Source organism: Protopterus annectens, chromosome 11.part0 (genome assembly GCF_019279795.1).
Source record: "Protopterus annectens isolate FY-2018-M chromosome 11.part0, PAN1.0, whole genome shotgun sequence".
Taxonomy (NCBI): domain Eukaryota; kingdom Metazoa; phylum Chordata; order Ceratodontiformes; family Protopteridae; genus Protopterus; species Protopterus annectens.
The window spans coordinates 626,538,823-626,562,697 of NC_056745.1; the positions used below are offsets into that span (position 1 = coordinate 626,538,823).

The 23,875-nt window shown below is 43.1% G+C and overlaps 1 protein-coding gene across 1 annotated transcript in view; it reads left to right on the forward strand.

Annotated features, from left to right (window-relative positions):
* Positions 1-1,193: 1,193 nt before the first annotated feature.
* Positions 1,194-23,875, forward strand: part of PRR5 (proline rich 5) — a 1,930,091-nt gene continuing 1,907,409 nt past the window's right edge. Inside the window, exon 1 of the mRNA XM_044088087.1 lies at positions 1,194-1,716. Within this exon, the coding sequence (XP_043944022.1) occupies positions 1,715-1,716 (2 nt within the window). The 5' untranslated portion in view covers positions 1,194-1,714. The remainder of the gene's footprint in view (positions 1,717-23,875) is intronic.

Genomic DNA, 23,875 nt, shown 5'->3' on the forward strand with positions numbered 1-23,875 from the left:
TGCCTGACGTATAAAGCCATGTCCAACCCGGAATTAATGGACATGCTGCACCTCAGAAAATCCAAATCCCATCGAGCTACACGCTCGAGAGACTTGAACCTCAGCACTGAAATAAATAGGACATGCTGGAGGGACAGATTCATAACCCAGAGGCTCCCTTCACTCTGGAATAAAATCCCAGTCCAGGTTAGGCAGAGTCCCTCATTGACTCTCTTCAGGAGGAATCTTGATAAGTGGATGGGAGATCGTAGGTTTACCCCGGGTATCACTTCTGTGTCACTGTTAGACAGAGGCACAGTATACTAACCTCGAAAAAGGGCATAGCAAAATTAATTTAAAATGGGTGGCGAAAGCCAAACACTCTCTGGCTAGGCTTATAAATGCCCTAGGGCAGATAACCTAGTATGAGCCTATGAGAAAGTTGCTAGAATAAAAGGTATTGTGTTGCCATGCTTTTTCTGAAATATATGAAGCCTGAAACTCAGTCCTCATTGATTTGCCTCAAAAATCCATAAAATCACAAATTTTATGAGGAACGTAAAAATATGGGGCAAAAATAAGGACTATTGAGAGGTATGAGTTTGGCTGAGGTAGGAATTTGAAAATTGGAAACGCTACATATTTTTGGGGCAACATAATTACACTTGGGAGCAAACATACATTCTGATTTTTTAGTGTAAATGTAGCTTTGAAGTACGAAAAGGGACACTACCTCTGAGCAGTAAGTATGTGGGAGGGGTTAGAATCATCATTCATTGTCATTGTTACAGGCGGGCAGTTTACGTTTGGATCTGTGTGAAATTTTGAATTTTTTAATGCGTTTGAGAAAGAGTGCATGTGTGTTGTGGTTGCAAGTGATTTCATATCGCATGAGTAATGAAGCCAATGTGTACTCAGTATACCACGGAATATCTTATTAGCGCAAGAAATATGGGGCAAATCAATCCTAACAAAATGGGGGTGGCCTAAAAATAGGGACAGATTTTAAATATTGCTGTTATAAACTTAGAATAACAGGATTCGTGTTAACGTGCATTTTTTTTGAAGGATACTAAGTCTAAAAGCCAAACGTATGGCATTATTTAATGACGTCAACCCTTGTTAATTTGCTACAAAACCACAAATTTTATGAACAAACCAAAAATATTAGACGCAAATCTGAAAGGCAGTTGAGCGGTATGGTAAAACCGCAGGACCTTAGTAAATTGATAGTGTTCATTTAAAAATATGGGGTTACAGGATAACAGGAAGAAGAAAACTGTAGATCGCGTATGCAACTCTTAACTCGTTAGTGTCCGCAATCCTCGAGAAACTATTCAAGAGGATTCGCGCATACAGGTTTACGCTTTGTTATCCGGTGTTCTTCATGGTATGTCTATTCCTTTTTGGCAAATAATCCGTTCTACTACAGACAGCGACATGTTATGCGTTTCAGTTCACTGTACACTATGCAACACGATTGAAAGAGCCCCTAGAAAATCAACATACGATATAACAGATGTATTGCATTTGAAGACTGTTCTCTTCGTGTTATTATACTGACACCATTATTGGAACGACTGTCTGATTTTTGCTTCTGCTATACCGCATGGCCGCATACAGCAGTAAGAAACGTTGAATCGCTGTCAAATTACTGAACCCAGTTCCAGGGACATCAAAATATAAAGGCAAGATGTAGAACAGACACATACTTGTGGATTTGCCTTGCGCTACTATGTAAGATAATGATAAAGTTACTTAAAATTGCAAAAATAAAGCCTGTTACAGACAGTAAACGTTTAACTCAAGATTTTAGTAGAGCTGGGCACTGAACATTATGTGTGATTTAATATGTAGAATCTTCTTGTGAGTTTGCTTTGAATAATGAAGTCACATTTACAAAAACGAAGCGCAGTACGCACAGTTTCTAGAAAAGTCAACATTTTAGCAGATAGGTCTGTGAAGGTGAGTGTGTGTGTTTACGCGCGCCTCATATTCATTTATAACTCAGCCTTTTCATACCTCAACTGTCCCTAATTTTGATCCACATTTTTTGCTCTGCCCCTCTTAATCCCTCCTAAAACTGGTGACTTTTGGAGATATGGTTGTGCCTTACAATCACTAAATATTAGCAATAATTAAATGTATGAATTTCTTTTACTTCAGAAAATGCATACCACTCATATTCTGTTAATGCCTCAAGTTAACAGACCTAATATTCTGAAAAGTGTCCCTAATCTTTTCTGGATGTGTCCCTGGTTCTGCTGAGATTTGCCCCTATTTAGTTGAGAGCTATGCACAAGAATCAAAGACAAAGCTAAAAATAATGAGGGACAAAGACTGCCCTTGCATACTTATAAAGTTACTAGAATAACAGGTTTGCATTAGTAGGCATTTTATGAAGAATATATAGTCTTAAACAAAGATATCATTACTATTACAAAGTTTCATTACCATGAAACTGTAATGATTTATACTACTAATTCAGTTTATTTTCCTCTATTGGGCTGTATTCATACTACTGCAAAAATATTCTAATGTACTATGTATGCACTGTATTGTGTTTCAAACCACAACTGGATACCATGACATTTCTTAATTATTCTTATTATTAATGAATGTTGTTTGAGTCCTCTGTGTTGTGCTGTCTTCATACCACTGTAAAAACATGTCTGTTGTAAATTTTGTATGTACTGTGATGCTGTTTAAACATCTAAATGTATCTGTAATTGTCTTTCTGTATGGAGCTTTACTCCCAATCTCTGCTGAAAAAGGGCCTTTGGCCCAGTCAGACACCCCCTGTTAACAAATGTAAAATAAAATAAAATATCTTTTATCTATCTATTTATTTATTGACATTTATTATTGGGAAAGTCCAACTAGGTACAAGCCAGTTTTCAGTGGAGGCCAGGGGAGAAAACTACCAAATTCATACCTCTCAACTGTCCAGATTTTTGCTTCATATTTTTGGTCTGTTCCTCATAACATTTTGGTTTTCTGGCAATTCATTGAGGATTGAAGTCAGAAAATAATGATAAATATTTTTGTTTTAAACTTCATACGATCCAGAAAGTCAGTGTTAATGTAAAATCTGTCATTCTATTAATTTTCCAAGTTTGTAAGAGCAATATTTAAAAATTGTCTCTATTTTTGGGCTTTTGTCCCCCCATTATTTATGGCTTTGTCCAGGTTGAGACATATACTCACAGATATGTTCGTAATTATTGAAAAGCATTTTAAGAACAATAATTTTACAATTTTCAAAAATAAAAACATTTGCAGTTTAAATAATTATAACAAATTAGACATAATATAAAACATTGCTTCAGAATCAATACAAAGTATATCGTACATCATTTAGGGACTGCAGTCTTCAACCATTTGCCAGAACAACACAAAATAATTTACACGGAAAAGACCAAAATAAGCATGATCAGGTACATTTTGCGAAATCACCAACAGCTGAGAGCTATATAATGTATCGAATGTCACGCCAATCGCAAGAAGAAAATTGTATATTTTTGAGCGCTTTCGTTCATCAGCATCAAATGAACTTCATCAGATCCTGTCTGTTGGTCTGATGAAGTTAATTTGATGCTGATGAACAAAAGCGCTCTCAATTAACCAGTTTTCTTCTTGCGATTGGTGTGACCTTTGTTTTCTTATTTTAGTTGTCTCTTAGTTTCTAAGTTAGCTATATAATGTATAATATAATATAATTGTGGTATTGTATGAGGAAGTCCGGACTGGCAGATAAGTATGTAAGAGAGGATATGTATGAGGGCAGTGTGACAATGGTGAGGTATGCGGTAGGAGTGATGGATACGTTCAAGGTGGAGGTGGGATTACATCAAGGATCAGCTCTGAGCCCTTTTTTATTTTGCAGTGGTGATGGACAGGTTGACAGACGAGATCAGACAGGAGTTCCCGTGGACTATGATGTTTGCAGATGACATTGTGATTTGTAGTGAGAGTAAGGAACAGTTTGAGAAGACCCTGGAGAGGTGGAGATGTGCTCTAGAGAGGGGAGGAATGAAGGTCAGCAGGACTAAGACAGAATATATGTGTATGAATAAAAGGGAGAACATAGGAATGGTGAGGATGCAGGGAGTAGAGTTGGTGAAGGTGGATGAGTTTACTTGGGATCAGTACTTCAGAGTAATGGCGAGTATGGAAGAGAGGTGGAGAAGAGAGTGCAAGCAGGGTGGAGTGGGTGGAGAAGAGTATCAAGAGTGATTTGTGACAGACTGGAAAATCTAAGAGTAAAAGAGTGAAAGGGAATGTCTGGAAGATGGTAGTGAGACCAGCTATGTTATACAAGTTGGAGACAGTGGCATTGATGAAAAGACGGGAGTCCCAGCTGGAGATGGCAGAGTTAAAGATGTAAGATTTGCATTTGGTGTGACGAGGATGGACAGGATTAGAAATGAGTATTATTGTTGGGTCAGCTCAGGTTGGGCGGTTTGGAGACAAAGCCAGAGAGGCGAGATTGCGTTTGGCCATGTGCTGAGGAAGGATGCTGGGTATGTTGGGAGAAGGATGCTAAGGATGGAGCTGCCAGGTAAGAAAAAAAGAGGAAGGCCTATGGATGTGGTATGTGGTGAGAGAAGACTTGCAGGTGGTTGGTGTGACAGAGCAAGATGTAGAGGACAGGAAGAAATGGAAACAGATGATACGCTGTGGTGACCACTAACTGAAAGAAATAAAATATAATATAGTATATATGCATACATATATATCTATATACATACATACATATATAATATAGATAGATATCCATTGTCTAAACAAAACCACTACTACCATTTACTGCAAAAATACCAAAACAAACCTGAAAAGTTCTGGGCAGGAATAAACAAACTACTCCACCCAGGCCAAACCGCCACTCCACCCCCCTCAGCTTCCCAACAAAAATCCCCAGTAGTCATTGCTAATAACTTCAACAGCTTCTTCACAGAGACTATCCAGTCTCTAGCCAGCCAACTCTCTTCCAATGGCTCTAATCCTAATGCAGCCATACCCAGTACACAAACATACGTTACCTTCCAACCTGTTCCTACTCAACTTATTCATGCCCTACTTAAGAAACTAAGACCCACCACCCTGGCTGTCGACCTCCTCCCAGCAGATTATCTGCAAAAGGCTGCTGACACCAAAGCATACCCCATATCAGTATTGATCAACAGAGCTATATCTGAAGCTACTGTACCCACTATATGGAAAATCTCCCATGTCATACCTCTCCATAAAGGAGGCAGTTCACTGTACTGTCAAACTTTAGACCCATAGCTATTCTGTCACCTCTAGCTAAAATTATGGAGAAGTGTGTACACATACAACTCCTGCACTACCTCACACAGAACAAGCTGTTGCCCAATTTTCAGCATGGCTTTAAGCCACACCACACTACTACTTCTGCCCTCCTCTCTTTCTCACGTCATTAACCACAACCACAATAATAACAAACTATCCTCAGCACTCTTTCTAGAACTATCCAAGGCTTTTTACATGGCTGACCACAAAATGCTTATAAATACCTTGAAACCCTTCTCATTAAACAACCATGCACTTCAATGGTTTCAATCCTACCTGCAGGGCAGGCAACAGGCAGACCTATGGCAGGACAAGCTATCATCTCACCTACCCATCACATTAAGAGTCCCCCAGGGCTCGATACTATGACCCCTTCTTTTCTCCATCTTTATCAACGATCTTCATTCAGTCATCCCAGATGTTACCTGCATTCAGTGTACAGATGACTCCACCTTGATTTGTTCTGACACCTCACCAGCTACTTTATTCACATTAACCCAAAATACCTTCAGTACAGTGGAAAAATGGGTCTCCAATCAACATCTAATCCTAAACCCCAACAAAACTAAGCTGCTCTTCTTCTTCTGCCCCACATGCAGGACCCCCCTGCCATCCTTCAACATAACCGCTACCAATGGCACTGTCATCTCCCCAGAAGCCCAAACTAAACTACTGGGTATCATAGTTGATAACAACCTGAAGTTTAATGCACATATCAATCAAACTATCAAAAGCAGTAATAAAAAACTTAGCTCTATTTACAGAATCAAACCTTTCCTTACCCCACTTGCTAAAACTGCAATTGCCCGTTCCCGTCTACTATCAACTCTTCTCTACACCTCACCTCTATTCTCCAACTTAAACAAAACAGATCTTAATAAACTATCATCCTGCTATAACCACATTGCCAGATTTGCTACTGGCACAGCCTACCGGATACACCACTGTCACAACCTAAATCACCTAGGATGGCTTGAACTGCCAACCGTACTGCAGTTCAACCAGCTAATAGTGGCACATAAAGACCTTTACCAACCAGAAAATGCACCTGCACTAAAAAATATTGTCAGCCCCTACACCAGCATCCAGCCACTGCGATCATCCACTAGACTCCTAGTACAAACATACAAATCCAACTGCTCAGCTGGGGACTCTCTGTTTGCCAACTCTGTTGGAAAAAGATGGGTTTGATTCTGTAAAGAGAGCCAAGATGGGTTGCCAACTGGCTCACGGACAGAACCCACATGGTGAGAGTTGCGGGAGCTAGGTCCGACTCTAAACCGGTTACAAGTGGCATTCCCCAGGGCTCAGTCCTAGAACCCCTCCTGTTCAGCATATACTTCTCAGAGGTACAGGCAAGCACAGGAGGACTATGGTTGACCAAGTTCGCAGACGACTGCAAACTAGGGGCTATAATTGACTCTCCGGCTGACACAGACATCCTCCAAAAGGGTCTCACTGAGACGGGTACCTGGTGTCAAAATCATGGCCTCAAGCTAAATGCCAAAAAGTGCATAGTCATCACCTTTGGAAAAAACAAAGTACCCACAAACTACCACATAGGTGGTAGTCCCCTAAATACGGAAGACGTAATAAGGGATCTAGGGACCCAAGTAGATAGTAATCTCACCTTTGATAATCACATTGCCAAAGTGGTTAGAAAATACTTCTACGTAGCCCACCTAATCACAAAAGAGTTTGCATCCAGATCAAAAGAGGTCATTGTGCCCCTCTACTCACCACTCATCAGACCCATCATATAGTAAAACGCCCCATTTAGGATGTACCTTACAAGACACCTGCAACAGCTGGAAAGACCACAGAAGTACCTCACCAAGATGATCACTGGCCTCAAACAGATGCTTATGCAGCTCAACTGAAGAAACTCCAGCTGTACTCGGTTGCATACTGCCTACTTAGAGGTGATCTCTGCCTAACATACAAGGCCATGTCCAACCCAGAATTGATGGACATGCTCCACCTAAAGAAAACCTCATCTCCTCGAGCCACACACTCAAGGGATCTAAACCTCACCACAACAGTAAATAGGGTGTGCTGGAGGGATAGATTCCTGTCCCGGTGACTTCCCATGCTTTGGAACAAGATTCCAGTCTACATTAGGCAGAGCTCCTCACTAACACTCTTCAGAAGAAACCTTGATGAGTGGATGGGAAACAGAAAGTTTACCTTGGGGATCACTTCAGTGGCTCTGCTGGACAGAGGCACAGGGAACTAATCTAAGCGGACGGCGAAAGCCAACACATTCTGGCTAGGCTTATAAATGCCTTCGGGCAGATAGCCTAGTACCTACCTATGAACCTAAGGAAAAACATGGAACAGACTCCCAGCTGACTTGACCCTAGAACCCTCACTAATTCAATTAAAAAACAAACTCAAGAAATACTTCAAAACTCATTGGTTATGTCCTTGCACTAACCCCGACTAGTGACCTCTCTATTTCTTAGGTGCCTTACCTTCATCTACTTCTAACTTTTTTCTACCACTCCATTTCAGGAAGGGTCAATTGTATAACTGCTGCTCAATGTGTCTTAAACCTGAATGTAATGTTATGTATATATAACTTTGAAAATAATGTTATGTTGTGTAAAGTGTTTTATAATAAGTTAGTACTATATGTGCTAAATGCTGGTATTGCTTATGATTGTAATCTGCTTGAAACTAGCATTTCAACAAACAAAATAACCAGCATGTAGAAAGAAATGCCACGTAGACGGGAATCCCCAAATAAATGCAATACTTTATTTCACAGAACACAGTAAGCGCTTTCATTTGGTAAATATCACCAAACTTCTTCAGTCTGGTCTGGTCTACGTGGCATTTCTACAGATAAACCAGGGAAAGGAAGCCAACAAACTACTGAAACACAAAAACCAAGTCAGCAGCACCAAGACCCTAAATGGCATTTCTTTCTACGTGCTGAAACTAGCATTTACTAAATGTTCAATGTGTATTTATTATTATCTTGGGGCTTTTCTCCCCAGGCCTCCTCTGAAAATGGACATCTATCCAGTCAGACTATCCCCTCAACAAATGTAAAATTAAAAAAAAAAAAAAAAAAAAACGCACACACACACACACACATATATATATATATATATATATATATATATATATATATATATATATATTATGGGTCTAGGACTATTCACTGAAAGCACATTTCACAAAGTCAAATGACTGTGCACAAATCACTAAAAGCTCAATTCACTGAAAACACAATTCACTGAAAGTTATATATGGCCTTTTCCCAACTGTAGTGCGACCCTGGAGTTAGTATATATAGTAAGGAGGGGGTGTGGGGACATAGCCCCCCACATAGTTTGGATATATATTAAGTTCAGAAAAGAGTAATTTGTTGGAATTGCAAGTATCCATGTATATAGTTCAAAATATTTAAAATAGGAGGGGGGCTATGCCCACCACACCCTCCCTTACTATATATACTAACTTCAGAGTTGCAGTACAGTGGGGAAAAGGCCATATATAACTTTCAGTGAAATGTGTTTCAGTGAATTGAGCTTTTAGTGAACTGTACACAGTCAAATGTGTTTCAGTATGGTGAACATTGGCTGTAGGTGATTGTCACGGTAAAAGTGACATCCTGACTCCATGTGGAAAAAATAAGAAAAGGAGGTTGTGGATTTTGCAAAATCACCAACAGCTGAAAGCTATATAATGTATAATATAATATCTCTCTCTCTCTCTCTCTCTCTCTATATATATATATATATATATATATATATATATATACACACACACACACACACACACACACACACACACACACACACACACACACACACACAGTGGTGGATCCAGGAATTTGCAAAAGGGGGGCCGCAGTCTGGTTAGTTGAGTACCAGGCTGGGGGTGGGAAATTGGGACACTGGGCTTGGTGGTTGTGGAAAGATCACCTTAAGAAGCTCTGACATCACGTGTGAAAGACCACAATATACACTCAGTTACACATGATGTTGCTGTGGATTTGGTTCATAGGTGTTTCCTAGGCTAATGACCACAAGGGCGTTTTTAAGCCTAGCCATGCATCCCAAATCTCTAACAAGTTCAATTACCCTTGATAAGTGTAAGCATGACCCTGGGAGATGAACCATTTACAGGTTGCCTGTGTCCATTTAAGACACAGGCGCCAAACCAGGGATGCATTTCCGTTTTACCATCCAGTTGTCCAAGGTGCACTTGAATTGGGTTAGGGAGGAACTCTGCTTCACATGAATGTGGAGCCTGTTCCACAGATTGGGTAGTCTCTGGGATACATATCTATCTCTCCAGCAGGTCCGATTTGATCACAGGCAATGTTTAAGTCTTTAGAATGGGTAATTCTGGTGCTGTTTATTTTGTGGATATGCAGGAGGTCCATCAGAGTGGGGTCTTACAGTGCCCTGTATGCTAGGCATAGATCTCCCCTCAAATGCCTGTAGGAACAGAATACAGGGATGGGCCTTCAGGTGGTCTGCAAAAGATGTTTTAATTACACCCTGTATTCTTTTAGTGAGGAACCTCTGTGGACGTTCCAATTGCTGGATATGCCTGGTTAGGTACATACCAAAGGGGGCATTGTACTCCAATGATAGGTCTGATGAAAGCCGAATACAGTGGGACAACGACTTCCTTGGACTTAGTGTCCATACCTTTGTTTATAAGTTGTGCAACATAGAATGATTTCCTCACCACTGTAAACACGTGATGCTCAAAGGCTAGATTACTATCTCTGTGTGTAGACACTGGATGATCAAAGGCTAGATTACTGTGTGTGTGTGTGTGTGTGTGTCTCTCTAAGTCCCTAACTACTGGGTCAGCTCGAAGGGGTGTGTTTTCAATATTATAGTTACTAGGGATGGATGATTTCCTAAAGGATTCTATTATGCATTTCTTGGCATTTAGTTTTAGTCCATGGCTCTGACACCAGTTGTTTGTTTGTGTGAGCCCCTCCTAGAGAACATTTGTGTCAGTGTGAGATTCAATGACGGCTCCTAATTTGCAATCATCTGGAAATTTAGTCAGCCAGAGACCAGCCTTGACTTCTGAGAAGTAAATGCCAAAAAGGAGCGGTCCAAGGACTGATCCCTGAGGGACTCCACTTGTGACTGGCCTCTTTGTAGAGGTGGATTCCCCAGTTCTAACTTCCTGGGTCCTGTCTGTGAGCCAGTTGAATATCCACCAGATGACATGCGGGATTGTACCTAACCTCTTGAGTTTGTCAACAATGCACGAGAGGGTATTTTGTCAAATGCCTTGACCAGGTCAAGGTAGGCAGTGTGAATGATTTTGCCCTCATCCATTGTTTTGGTGACCTTCTCAAAGAAGTCCACTAGGTTGATTAGGCATGATCTGCCCTTGACAGAACCAAATTGGGTTGGGTGTAGTGTCTGGAGGTTTACTATATCTCTATTGATCATCCCCATGATAATTCTTTACATGGCTTTACATAAAAGACTAGTAAGACTTGTGGGTCTGTAGTTTCCCAGGTCTGTAGATGGCCCAGCTTTGTGCAGAGGGATGACTGTTGCCTTTCTGAAGCACTAAGCCTGTTTGGAGGCTACAGTTAAACAGTAATTCCAGAGGCCCTGATAGGTTATGTTTCATGCTATTTAGAAAGCATCCTGGAATATTGTCTGGACCCATTGATGCAGTGTTCTTGGTCTTAGACAGAGCATTAAGGACCTGTTCCCTAGTGATAGTAGGGGGAGTTATGTTTAATAATATTTCCTGAGGAAGGTTGAAGGGGGGAGAGGGGTAAAGTTGGAGATGCATTTATCAGCCAGGAGGTTTGCTGTATCTTCTGGCTCAGTATAGGTGGCTACATTTACAACGAGCTCTGCACACAATTGTGTATTGCCTTTGAGGTTTCGGACATAGCTAAAGAATGTTATGTGGGTGTCCTTGGCCTGGGAGGACAAACTTACCTAAACTTTGGCTTTGGTAGACTTTATTTGTCCTCTGAGTTGTTTGTTTAGTTTGACAAGAGTGCTTTTATCCTACCGGGTACTGCACCTCCTAATCTTTGCCATGATTTTCTTCCTCCTGTTATACAGCCTATTGATTTTGTGATTTCACCAGGGTGGCTTGTTTTTTGAGTTAGTTCTGTGCTTCTTCCTGGTAGGTACAGCTGCCTCTGTGCTGCTATTAACCTGCTTGTACAGCATTTCCGTGAACAGTTCTGCATAGGCAGAAGTGTTCTCAGGTTTTAGGGGGGCTTGAAATCTTGCCAGGTTCTCACTTAATAACAGGAAGTTATCCTTAGATTAGTTCCTGAATATTCCTGGTTGAGCTGGGGGTCCAGGTTTATTGTTACTTCAAAGGAGAGTATTTTGTAGTCTAACCTTACCAGGAAAGGCATTACAGTAGGGGGTGTGCAGCAGTTTCCCATATTAGTGAGGACCAGATCCAGTATGGTTGCACCCCTGGTTGGTGTATTGATGAAATCTTGCCAGGTTCTCACTTAATAACAGGAAGTTATCCTTAGATTAGTTCCTGAATATTCCTGGTTGAGCTGGGGATCCAGGTTTATTGTTACTTCAAAGGAGAGTATTTTGTAGTCTAACCTTACCAGGAAAGGCATTACAGTAGGGGGTGTGCAGCAGTTTCCCATATTAGTGAGGACCAGATCCAGTATGGTTGCACCCCTGGTTGGTGTATTGACTATCTGGTTCAGGGAGCTTGTGTTTACAAAATTCAGGAATCTCCGTGCATGTTTGTTTGGTGTCATATAGGATTCCCAGTTAATAGTGGGGTAATTACAGTCACCCATGAAAATGGTATTCGATTGGATGGTTAGTGTTTCTAATACGTTTAAATACATGGTATGGGTTTCCTGGGTCATGGAAAGGGACCTGTAGCTTGCAAGGAAGTGGTACTGGATTTTACCTATGGTGATGTGAACATGGAGCATTTCACATGCATTGTCCTGTTTGACCAGCCTTGAAATATATTTATTTTGGATGTAGATAGACATCTCAGCCTTTAGTCCCTGCCTGTGAAGTAGCTGGCCTAAATGTATGGAAGACATTATAACCTTGCACTGTTGGTGTGCTCTCCATGTCTTTAAACCATGCCTCAATAGACTTTGTTCCAGTCGGCTCCCCTGGACCCTCCCACCATTGGCTGTAATTAGAAGTTATGTACCTACCATAACGTTCCATGTTAGTTGTCTTCTCTCGCCTTCTTTCTTGCTGGATGGGTTCGGAGCCGATCCTCGGCTCCGACTCGGCACTTGCTTTAGCTCGAGAACTCCTTTTACCAGCTCGAGGCAACCCTATATCCCATGATGCAAGGCGGAACTACCTCAGATCTCGTTTGGTAGCTAACTTACCCTGCTAAAGACTATCCTAAAAGAAATAGGAACAATGGTTCCTAAAAGAAATCCTCCTAACAACGTACCGGAGGAAACAATCTAATAGGAACTCTCCAAGATCTGTCCAGGCCAGGGGGAAGGAGGGAGGGACGGAGAAAGAAGGCGAGAAGACAACTAACATGGAACGTTATGGTAGGTACATAACTTCTAAATGTTAAGTTGTCAATCTCGCCTTCATTCTTGCTGGATGGGACCGCGTCCCTAGCACCTGTATCCCGGGTGGCTCAATGGAACAGACTCTTGAGAACTGTGGAACCAAAACTGGCCCTATCTCTAGAGACCAAGTCCAACTTGTAATGAGAAACAAAGGTATGAGGCGTGGCCCAAGTAGCTGCTGCACAAATGGTATCAATGGGTAGTCTATCCTGAAAAGCTGCAGAAGTGGATAGACTCCTGGTTGAGTGAGCTTTAGGCTTAGAAGATAGCTGTTTGCCCCTGAGAGAGTATACATAGGAAATAGTGGAAGTCAACCATCTGGATAAGGTCACTTTAGATACTGGAAGACCTATCCTGTTTTCTGCATAGGAGACAAATAATTGGTCCGATTTTCTGAATTGTTTAGTTCTATGCAAATAGTACCTGAGCTGACGATGGACATCCAAAAATGCAGTTTCTGTTCAGCTCTGTCGGAATAGTTTGGGAAAAAGACTGGTAGGTCTATAGATTGGTTAATGTTGGTTTGAGATACGACTTTGGGAAGAAAGGAAGGGTTAGTTCTTAATGATACCCTGTCCTTATGAAAAACCAAATAAGGGGAACGAATGCAGAGAGCTTGAATCTCGGAAACCCTTCTTGCAGAAGTGACAGCCAGTAAAAATATAGTTTTCCAGGTCAATAACTTCAAAGAACATGAAGCAGACGGTTCAAGGGAGGCAGTATCAAGGATGCCAACATTAAGTTCAGATCCCATTGCGGAGGAGGATGCTTTATAGGTGGTTTTAGGAGGAAAACTCCTCTGAGAAAGGCCTTGCATAACCTATGAGACATAATGTTATTGTCATGCAGGCCAACATGATACTTAGAAATAGCAGCCAGTTGTACTTTGACTGTAGATGACGAGGATCCTGAATGAAAACCTCCGCCAGGAAATCTAAAACCGAATGTACAGGAGCAGTAAAGGGGTCAATATTTCTGGAATTAGCCCAAATAGAAAACGCCGCCACTTGCTAGCATATACAGTCCTAGTGGACGACTTCAAGGAAGAGACTAAAATGTCTCTGACTGAGTCCGAAATCATCGGTAGCCTGGCTAGGGTAGGAAGTGGAGCAACCAAGCAGTGAGGTTGAGAGAATGAATGGCCCGGTGCTGCTGACCCGATTGGTGGATCAAGAGATCCGGAACTGGGTCCAGATGTCAGGGCTGCACCAGAAGATGACGATGCAGAGACGGAAACCAAATTTGTCGAGGCCAATATGGGGCAATGAGGATCAACTTGGCTCTCAAAACGGTGGCTTTCTGAATGACTTGTGGAATCAAGGGAAAAGGAGGAAAAGCGTACAGAAGTCCCCGGGGCTAATCCTGGGTTAGAGAGTCTCTCAGGGGTTGGCCTGGAAGGGGAAAGAGAGTGAAGAAATCGGGGCACTTGTTGTTTTGAGGAGTAGCAAAAAGATTGCAACAAGGAGTGCCCCACTTCAGAAAAATCTGATCCACTACAGATTGATTGAGAGACCACTCCTGAGGCATCAGAATGGATCTGCTCAGCCTGTCCGCTAATAGGTTGGACCTGCTGGGGATGTGCGTTGCTATCAGAAACCGCTGAGAAGAGATCGCCCACTGCCAAAGTCTGAGAGCTTCTCGACATAACGGATAGGACCTGGTCCCGCCCTTCTTGTTGATGTACCAGACTACGGACATGTTGTCCGTCTGTACTGCAATAGTCCCCGTGGGAAGAAAGTCGTTGAGGGCTTGCAACGTTAAAAGCACTGCTCTCATCTCCAGGACATTTATGTGCAGATGGTATTCTATGGGTTGCCACGTCCCGTGGACCATCCTGCCCTGATAATGCCCCCCCCACCCGATCAGATAGGCATCCGTAGTGACCGTGGCAACTGGAGGAGGGGGAATAAAGGGTCGGCCCTGATGAAGAAGAGGGGAAGATATCCACCAGTTCAGATGAGCTCGCACGACTGTGTTACCAAGATTTCGTGCCTCATCGGGAGACTGTGGTACGACCACTGCGTGAATAGCATCCACTGCAGAAGACGCATGTGGAAGCGAGCCAGTGGTAGAAGAACAATGGCCGCAGCCATAAGACCTAGAACCTTCAGTATAAATCTGGCTTTGATCTTGTTGCTTTGCAAAAGAAGACGAACAAATTTTTGGATGTCCAGAATTCTTTGATCTGTTAGTCTGGCTAACATTTTGACGGTGTTTAATTCTGCGCCTATAAAGGTGATAGATTGGCAAGGCAGCAGAGAAGATTTTTCGAAGTTTACTGAAATTCCCAAACTCCTGCAAAGCTGTAGAGTGTAGTCTCTGGACTGAAGGAGCTGACACTTGGTGGTGGCGGAGAGGAGCCAGTCGTCCAAATAGGGAAACACCTGGAATCCTCGACGTCTCAGATGAGCTGTGACCACTGCCATGCATTTGGTAAACACTCTGGGGGCTAAAGTGAGGCCAAAGGGCAGGGCTCTGAATTGGTAATGACTGGTCCCTAGCCGAAAGCGGAGAAACCTTCTGGAGCGTCTGTGAATCTTTATGTGATAGTACGCATCCTGAAGGTCTATAGAGCACATCCAGTTGTCCTTGCCCAGAAAGGGCAGAATGGACTGAAGCGTGAATCTTGCCTTCTTGACAAATCTGTTCAGATTGCTCAGGTCTAATATTGGTCTCCAATCTCCCGTCCTTTTGGGGACCAAAAAGAATCTGGAGTAGATGCCGGATCCTACCTGGTCTGCTGGCACAGCCTGGACGGCTCTTTTTTCTAGGAGCTTTGAAACCTCCTGTTCTGCCAAATCCCTTTGACCGGGTGAGATGTCTGGAAGGGATTGTAGAGGTACGGGAAACCTTTCAAAGGGGATTTTGTAACCCTTGGATATAATCGACTGTACCCACATCTCTTGAGATAGGGATTGCCAGGCTACTGGGTACAGCGAAATCCTTCCCCCGACTGCCTCCAAGGGTGGACAGTCGGGCAACACCTCAGGGATGCTGAAAGGGCTTCTCAGGAAGAGACTCCCTGTTGCCCTGGTTCTGAGGACCCCCCCCTGCCTCTAGGGCGGCGTCTATTATTGTTACCCCCTCTGCCTCTGGGGATAAACTGACCACATGTGTCCGGTGTAGCTCCTTGGGCTTTACGGAACCACATCTTCCCCCCCCTTCTGACCCTTGGGGTATGGTCTAGAAGGAGTGGAAAACTGGACTCCAACGGCAGAAAGAGTTTTACCGTCCTGCTCACACCTGGTCAAGGTATCCTTCACCTGAGGTCCGAACAAAGCCGAACCATCAAAGGGGGTATTAGTGAAGGACGCCTTAAAGGGGTCCGCAAAATTACAAAGCCGCATCCAGGCTTGGCGTCTAAGAGCAACTCCTGTGCCTGCGGCTCTGCTCGCTCCGTCGGCCGCATAGGATATGAGCCGCATGGAGGAGTTAGATATGGAATTCAGGATAGCAAGCTGCGAGGCAATCTTTTCCTGAGCCCCAGCAGCAGAAGGATCCTGGACTACTTCTCCCAGTTCCTTGAGAACATCTCGTTGAAGTCTGGTGAAGTGACAAAGATAATTCAGCGAACGCATGGCAAAGGTCGCTGAAGAAAACATCAGCTTTCCATACCTGTCCATGGTCCTAGAGTCCTTATTAGGAGGATGGACAGGTACTGAAGGATCCGCCAGTTCCTTCTTAGTGGCAGCCGCCACCACCATAGCATCCACCGGAACACCCTTGGAAAGGAACTGTTTGTCCGAAGGGGCCGTAATGAATTTGGATGGTCTTCTGGGGACAGGTTCCACAGAATCTGGAGCCGCCCACGCCTTACGAGCCACTACCTGCATAAGTGGGTCGAAAGGCGGAGACACCCAGGAGGTGGAGGGTCGGGATCCAAAAGCCTCCAGGTATACCGACTCATCCTTGGAGGGGTCAATGGAGGGCCAATTCCCCCTCTGTTTGAGGAGCTCAAGGATGTCTGAAAAAGAGACATCCTCAGAGGGGGACCGTGGGGAACCCTCTGACTCATCTAAGTTGGTATCAGATGTAATAGACTCAGGGGAGTCTGTGTGTTTCCTCTTACACGTCCTCTTCCGAGGGGGTTCCCCTGCAGGATCAGGAGAAACCTCGGAAGATGAGGAAATTCCCAGTGGGGAAACCTGGGGCGATGGATCCCTGGGCCTGTGAGCAAGAGGCTGGCAAGAGGCATCTGCAGGCACTGAAGAGGGAGGAGCTAGAGGGATGGACCGTTGACCAGGCTCAGAGGCCAGGACACTCCTCATCACCTCAAAGGCTCCTCTCCCCGAGAGGCCGGAACACACCCGCTCCGAAGAAACAGGAATGGCCGGCTCCAAAGAGAGAGAAGGCTCCGAGGCCGATGTCGGAGCCGAGCTTACCAAAGCCGAAGCCCCGAGAGGGAGAGCGGGGTCGGACAAGGGTCCGATGCCACTAGCCCCCTCGGAGCTGACAGTGGAAACCCGACGACCGGATCCCTCCAAGGAAGGTCTCAAGGAGGAGATCGGAGCCGAGGACGACGGAGCCGAAGGATGTATCGGCTCGCATCAAACAGTCGCTGTCCCGAAGCTCCGGCCCGAACTGCGGTGTGGAGTCGGAGGAGGAAGTTCAAGGATTGGGGCTATAGCGAAGTCTGTTGAGACGGGCTATGGAGCATTTGGGCCAGTGCCTGAGACTTCAACAGCCTGCTTACCACCCTCTCTAAATCGTGGTCAGACAGCCTGGAAGATCTCGAAGATCGGCTCCGATGGCTCCGCTCCGACAAAAGAGGAGACCCCGGAGCCGAGTGGATACTCAGTATAGAAGGGGACCGGGATCTCTTACGGGTCGAAGCCATCGGAGCCGAAGTCCCTTAAACCCCAGATGGAGCCGAGGATATCTCGGCTCCGATGCTGGAAAAAGTGTCGGCTCCAGCCGGAGCCGACAAGGCCACAGTAGTCAGGGTGTCGGAGCCGGTCGGCGCCGAACCCACTACTTGCAAAGAAGATGTATCGGCTCCAGCCGGAGCCGATGTCGGCTCCGACAGAGCCGGAGCCACCGAAGGAGGCTTGGACACTGTAGCCTGAGCCTTCGGTGGTTTAGGAGGTTTTCCTGACCCTAATTTAGGAGGAGAACCTTCAGGCTTAAGTAAGCCCCGGAGGATGAGTTTATTCCTCCTTTCCTGCAGGACTCTCTGGTTAAAAGCATGACATAAAGCACAGGAGTCCTGCAGGTGCAAAGGCCCCAGGCAATAAACACAAGAAGTGTGACCGTCTGTCAGAGACATTTTCTGACAGCACTGGTCACACTTCTTGAAGCCTGAGACCTTGCCTTCTTTTGACATCCTAGGAGGATGGAAACACAAACAATCCCAACAAACACACAAATTAATCCCTTACACAAACACACAGGAAGGGAATAACCAATGGGGAAATAGGCCTGACTAAAAAAACTTTAGATAAAGATTATAAAAGGTTTAAAAAACAAGGGAATAGGGTGGGCTGTAACTAAGTACAGAGTAAACTGACACTAAAAGGGAAAATTAAACCCCTAACTACTCTTTTTCTTATTTCACAAGAAAAAACTTACCTCAGCTGGCAAAGGAGACCTCTTTCGCTAAGCGGCAAACGAGATCTGAGGTAGTTCCGCCTTGCATCATGGGATATAGGGTTGCCTCGAGCTGGTAAAAGGAGTTCTCGAGCTAAAGCAAGTGCCGAGTCGGAGCCGAGGATCGGCTCCGAACCCATCCAGCAAGAATGAAGGCGAGATTGACAACTTAACATCTGCCTTTAAATAACTGACCTGTTGAATGTAATGTATTAGAACAAGAACACTCATCCATCTACTTGCTTAACTGAATAAACTACTTGAAAGTCCAAGAAGGTGTCTCTATTCCTCCCACAGGGAGGATATCAGATAAGAGTCCCCCAGATCTGCTAGCTAAAGTGATTTTTATCTGGACTAATCCTTTGGACTCTGTTTCTTGTTAGTCCTTTCTCCACTGGGTCACAGGTGGGATACCAGACCTGACTTGAGCTTTCTGGATTACCTCTTGTCTCAGATGTCATTTAGTCACATTAATATATTTGCCTGACATGCTGCTAATGTTTCTATGTCTCCAAGGACTCCAAGCTGTGGTGGGTCAGATGTTGGTCTCAAGCAATTAATGTACTTCTGTGCACATTTTTCTTAAAATAGCATATCCTCTTATGTATCCTTATTTTCATTCATTCATTTCATGTTAACTAGAAAGTCCCTCTGAGCTAGAGGCCCTTAAGCAAAGGACTTTTGTAGTATAAGATTGCACAGCAGAAGGGGCACAGTTTCAGAACAAGTGATTATGTATATGGCAGTTACTAAAGAAAGCTGCATTGCTACATGGGTATGCGTGAATACAATAATTATCACTGAAGGACTAGTACAGAATTTGGAAGTTGGATTCCTTACACACATTGCAATTTTACTTTACTTGCTTTCTTATTTACTTCTACAATGATTACAGATATTGAAATAAAATAGCACAAACACGGATAGCCATTTGCAAACCAAACACAGTCTGACAGTGAAAACAGACAGCATGAGCAGAAAACATCTCTGTCCTTGGAACCCACATTCATTGCAATGGCATAAAACCACATTCAAAGAAAATGCAGTGGAGGATTGTTTACCTTTGGGCCGTTTTCAAACCAAAGGCTCCTTACACACATTTTTACAGCCATACATACATGTTTGTGTTCTTTGATTCACCGTCCTGATTGTATTAAATTATATTCCTTGCATTATACAGCACACTTGTTAAAATGTGGTTTAAATCTGAAGTTTTGAACATTCTAGTAAGCAATGAAATAAAACGTATGAACCAATAATGACAAAACTACCCATTTCAGAAATTTTCAACAATAAAAGGCCACTCCGACATCTGTCATTACAATCCACCAATATCAGTCAATAAGTACAATCTCTGCAGAATTAAAAGAGGAGGTTGCTACTGGCAAACAACTTTACACTTCAGTGTTTCATCTACAAATACAGTGCCTGTTGCCCTTGAAGAATTAATTGCTTAATTGCCTGTGTAACATTAAGAAAAACAATTGGTAAGCTGGTAATATAATAATATAGGAATGACAAACCGACAAGTATGCATCTCATACAAAGGAGGACACTCAGGAGTGCAGAACCCCTGTCCCCCCTGAAAATGCACCAAATAATCAGCACTCCATGCACGTGGTGTGGGAGTAGAATCCACAGCTTTCTGTACCAAAGGCAATTGCGCTAACACTGCTTTCAAATTCTACAGCACAATGACTGCCATTCACTAAACAAAACAGTTAGTTGCTTATTGAAAACAGACTTAACGTGAGCAGCAGTAAATTTATTTTCCCTTGAAATTCACAGTTCCATGAAAATGTACTGAAATTCACTCATAGTCCCTTGAAAATGCACTGAAACTCATTCCCTGAAAATGTATTGAAACTCAAACTCACAATTCTGTCAGCATTCTGGTAGTTAGTCTAGAGGATTCAGGCTCTTGTTTCCTGTAACCAAATTATAGGGTCAAGCCTAATCAAGTTAATTGACTAATCTGCCCCCCCCCCCTCCGACTAGGGCATTACACACCATATCTCCATACCTCTCAACCTCTTAGTTCAAGAAGTCAGGACAAAGCCTAAAATAATGGAGATACAATGGCCCAAAAATAGGGATAGATTTTAAATATTGCTTGTTTTAACTTAGAAAGTTGCTAGAATAACATGATTTGTGTTAGCATGCATTTTTTGAAAGATATGAAGGCTGAAACTCATATGTCATTATTTAGTAACTTCAGTCCTCTGTGAATTTCCAAAAAAAACACAAATTTTATGAGGAATTAGCCAAAAATATGTGGCAAAAAATCTGGTCAGTTGGGAGGTATGTTAAAAACGGATACTGGCTAAGGCTCTTGTCGCCCCTATAGTGCCTTTTTTAGGCAAGCTTCAAATGACAAATTCACCACCATAACAGGAACAGACAAGAAAAAACTGAGGGTAATGCTACTCAGTGCTAGAAGTCTAAATCTCAAAATGCACTCACTCGAGGCACTCCTTAAAATGGAGAACATCGATATCTGTGCAGTGAATGAGACCTGGTTCAAGGCTCCAGAGAGCACCCCTGCACTACCAGGCAATAACTCGTACTACACTTTTCGGCCATGTAACCTGGACCGTAACACCAAAGACGGAGGTGTGTCTATATTCATTAAGGATATTCACACCTCCAGGCTAGTTGCTCAGCATAATGCACCCGAGGTTATCCAAGTGCAACTAACTCTGAGCAAAACTGCAATCCGAATTATAGCTTGCTACAGACCCCCCCCCCCACCATGCCTCAGGAATCCTACTCCTCTTTTCTTGATGTACTGGAAAATATTAGGGTTCAACCAAACACTCTAATAATGGGCAAGTTCAACTATCCCACCATTAACTGGGAAAACTATTCATGTACCAACTCCTTCGCTCAACGCTTTCTGGAATTCATAAACTCCAATGCCCTGGATCAACTTATCCACACCCACACCAGAGGCAACAATATCCTAGACCTAGTCATTACCAACATGAGTGACCGGTGTTCCACACCTGAAGTCAACTCCTCGTTGGTCCGATATAACCATAAGCTAATCACCCTAGATATCCACATCCCGCCCCACCACCCCCCCCCATTAAGAAAACCATGGTAAAAAAATTCTCCAGAGCCAACTTCATGCTTCTTAAGACAGAAGTGGTGAACTTCATGACACCCATGCAGATGGACAATACAGTTACGACTGCTGAATCCTACGCAAATGCACTCTATAAGCACTTACACGAGTGTATGGATCATGCTATCCCAAACAGAACCAAGACACTATCCTCCAAAAAAAGGAAGCCAATCTGGTGGTCCCCTGCCATAAACAAACTGTACAACAGAAGGAAGAAACTGTTGCAAAAGAGAGTAAAATTCCATGAGTGGAGAAGCTCCCTGGTTAGCCTCAGTAAGAAGCTGAGATCCCTTATAAGATCCTTCAAAGCTAGCTACGAAAACAAAATTGCCACTGATTCGAAGGACAACAACAAAGCATTCTACAGCTATGTCAAGAATCTCAGTGGCAACACCCAGATCTGCTCTGGGTTACAACACAACACCACGAAAATTACACAACCAACTGATATTGCCAACATCCTGGCAGATAGGTTCAGTGCTAACCTTACCACCCTCTCACCCCCTAAAGGGCCCATATCTATGAATAAAGAATGCAGAGTCCCTGTAATCACAACTACGCAGGTAAAAGCTGCACTCTCTAAAAGCCAAAAACACAGCATCCATGGGACTGGACAACATCCCAGGCTGTGTTTTACATGAACTTCAGAATGAACTGGCTCCCCACCTAAGCACCATGTTCAGTCATAGCCTCACATCAGGCTTTGTGCCCACTCCACAAAGGGGGAGCCACCACTGATCCCGGGAACTATTGCCGTATTAGCCTGACGAGCCTGGACTGCAAGGCCATTAGCACTCTTCAAGAAAAATCTTGATGAGTGGATGGGAAATAGGAAATACACCTCTGTGTCTCTGCTTGACAGTGGTACAGGAAAATAACTTTCTTGGATGGAGTAATGGCTAGGCTTACTTAGGCCTTTGGGCTGATAGCCTAGTACCTACGTATAAACCTATGAACACACATGGATCTATGCCAGAACATTTACTTTTCAGAAAGTTGAACTTCATATGGTCAAGATCATATGATCAACTTTCTGAAAAGTCAAATGACACAAAACAACAAAAATCTATGATTCTGCATGGGAGCAACCCCCCCCCCCCCCACCCGAAGCCTCCCACACCCTCTGCAGATTATATACACCAACTCCAAGATTGCACAATAGTGGGAAAAAGGGTAAATTCTGTGATTCCCACTGTACTGTGATCTCCATACAAAAGTTTAGGTTTTTCATAAAGTTGCTCTTCTGAACTGTACCCATGTATATTAATAGATATATATTATGTATAAGACAACACACTTAATGGTTTCAAATTCTGATCAAATGAAATTTGAAAGTAAATTATGCATTTAAAAGTATATTGGAAAAACAATTAAAATCCAGTTGATTAAGAATGTGATTCAAAAACCCAATTTAAACTATTAACATCAGTAATGACAAAAGGTAAAGTTGTTCATACTTTACTTGTCTTTCACTGGTATGAAACATTTGCTCACTTTTAATCTTTAAAATGAGTGATTTTGCAGCTTTGAAGAATAAATAATTTTCTGATGGAAGAAGTTTTAAAATGTCATTCTGTCAGTCAGTAAACCTGATGGCTCATAAACCTGTACAAATTAGTTGTATATAAGTGAACACTGTTTAATGGGTTTTATTGCTAAACATAGAGTTGCACTGATTTTAATTATAACTCTCAGTGGGCAGCTGTTGGCATCTGAAGATAACCCACTGCAGAAATCTGTAAATGGTTAGGTTGGAGACACAAGGAGCTTTTTTAACTATTATTTAGCATTGCTGACGCACCTGTCATTGTCATGCACTAGCTAAATAAAGCCTTTCCAGATAGAAATTACCTTTTAATGCAGGCAGCAATGACTGCTCTTTCTTTTCCTCACATTTATCGCATTCGCTGAAGTTCAACATAAAGACTTCTAGAAATACCCAAACCAAAACCATGGCCAGTGCCACATTACTAGTCTCCTTATTTCTTCATATGCCTTGTGGCTATGCAAATCGACTTCCACAAACATATTATTTTGTAGGTACCAAATGGGACAGGTGCAGTTTCAAACATAGGTCAAAGAAATGCACTGCTGTCATATGGAGAAAAATAAAACATCGCTAATTTATCGTCTCACTCAGGCTGCAGCAGGATATGTCGGCAGAAAGGATAGCTTAAATTCAGCGCTCGAGTGTTGAACATGTTCACTTCCGTGGTGGCGTGTGTGTAGCGCACGCATGGTTCTCCTTAAAGGAGAAGACACCACTGTGCGGTGTTACGAAGTTTTTTTTATATATTATTAAAATAGTGCAGACAGTGCAT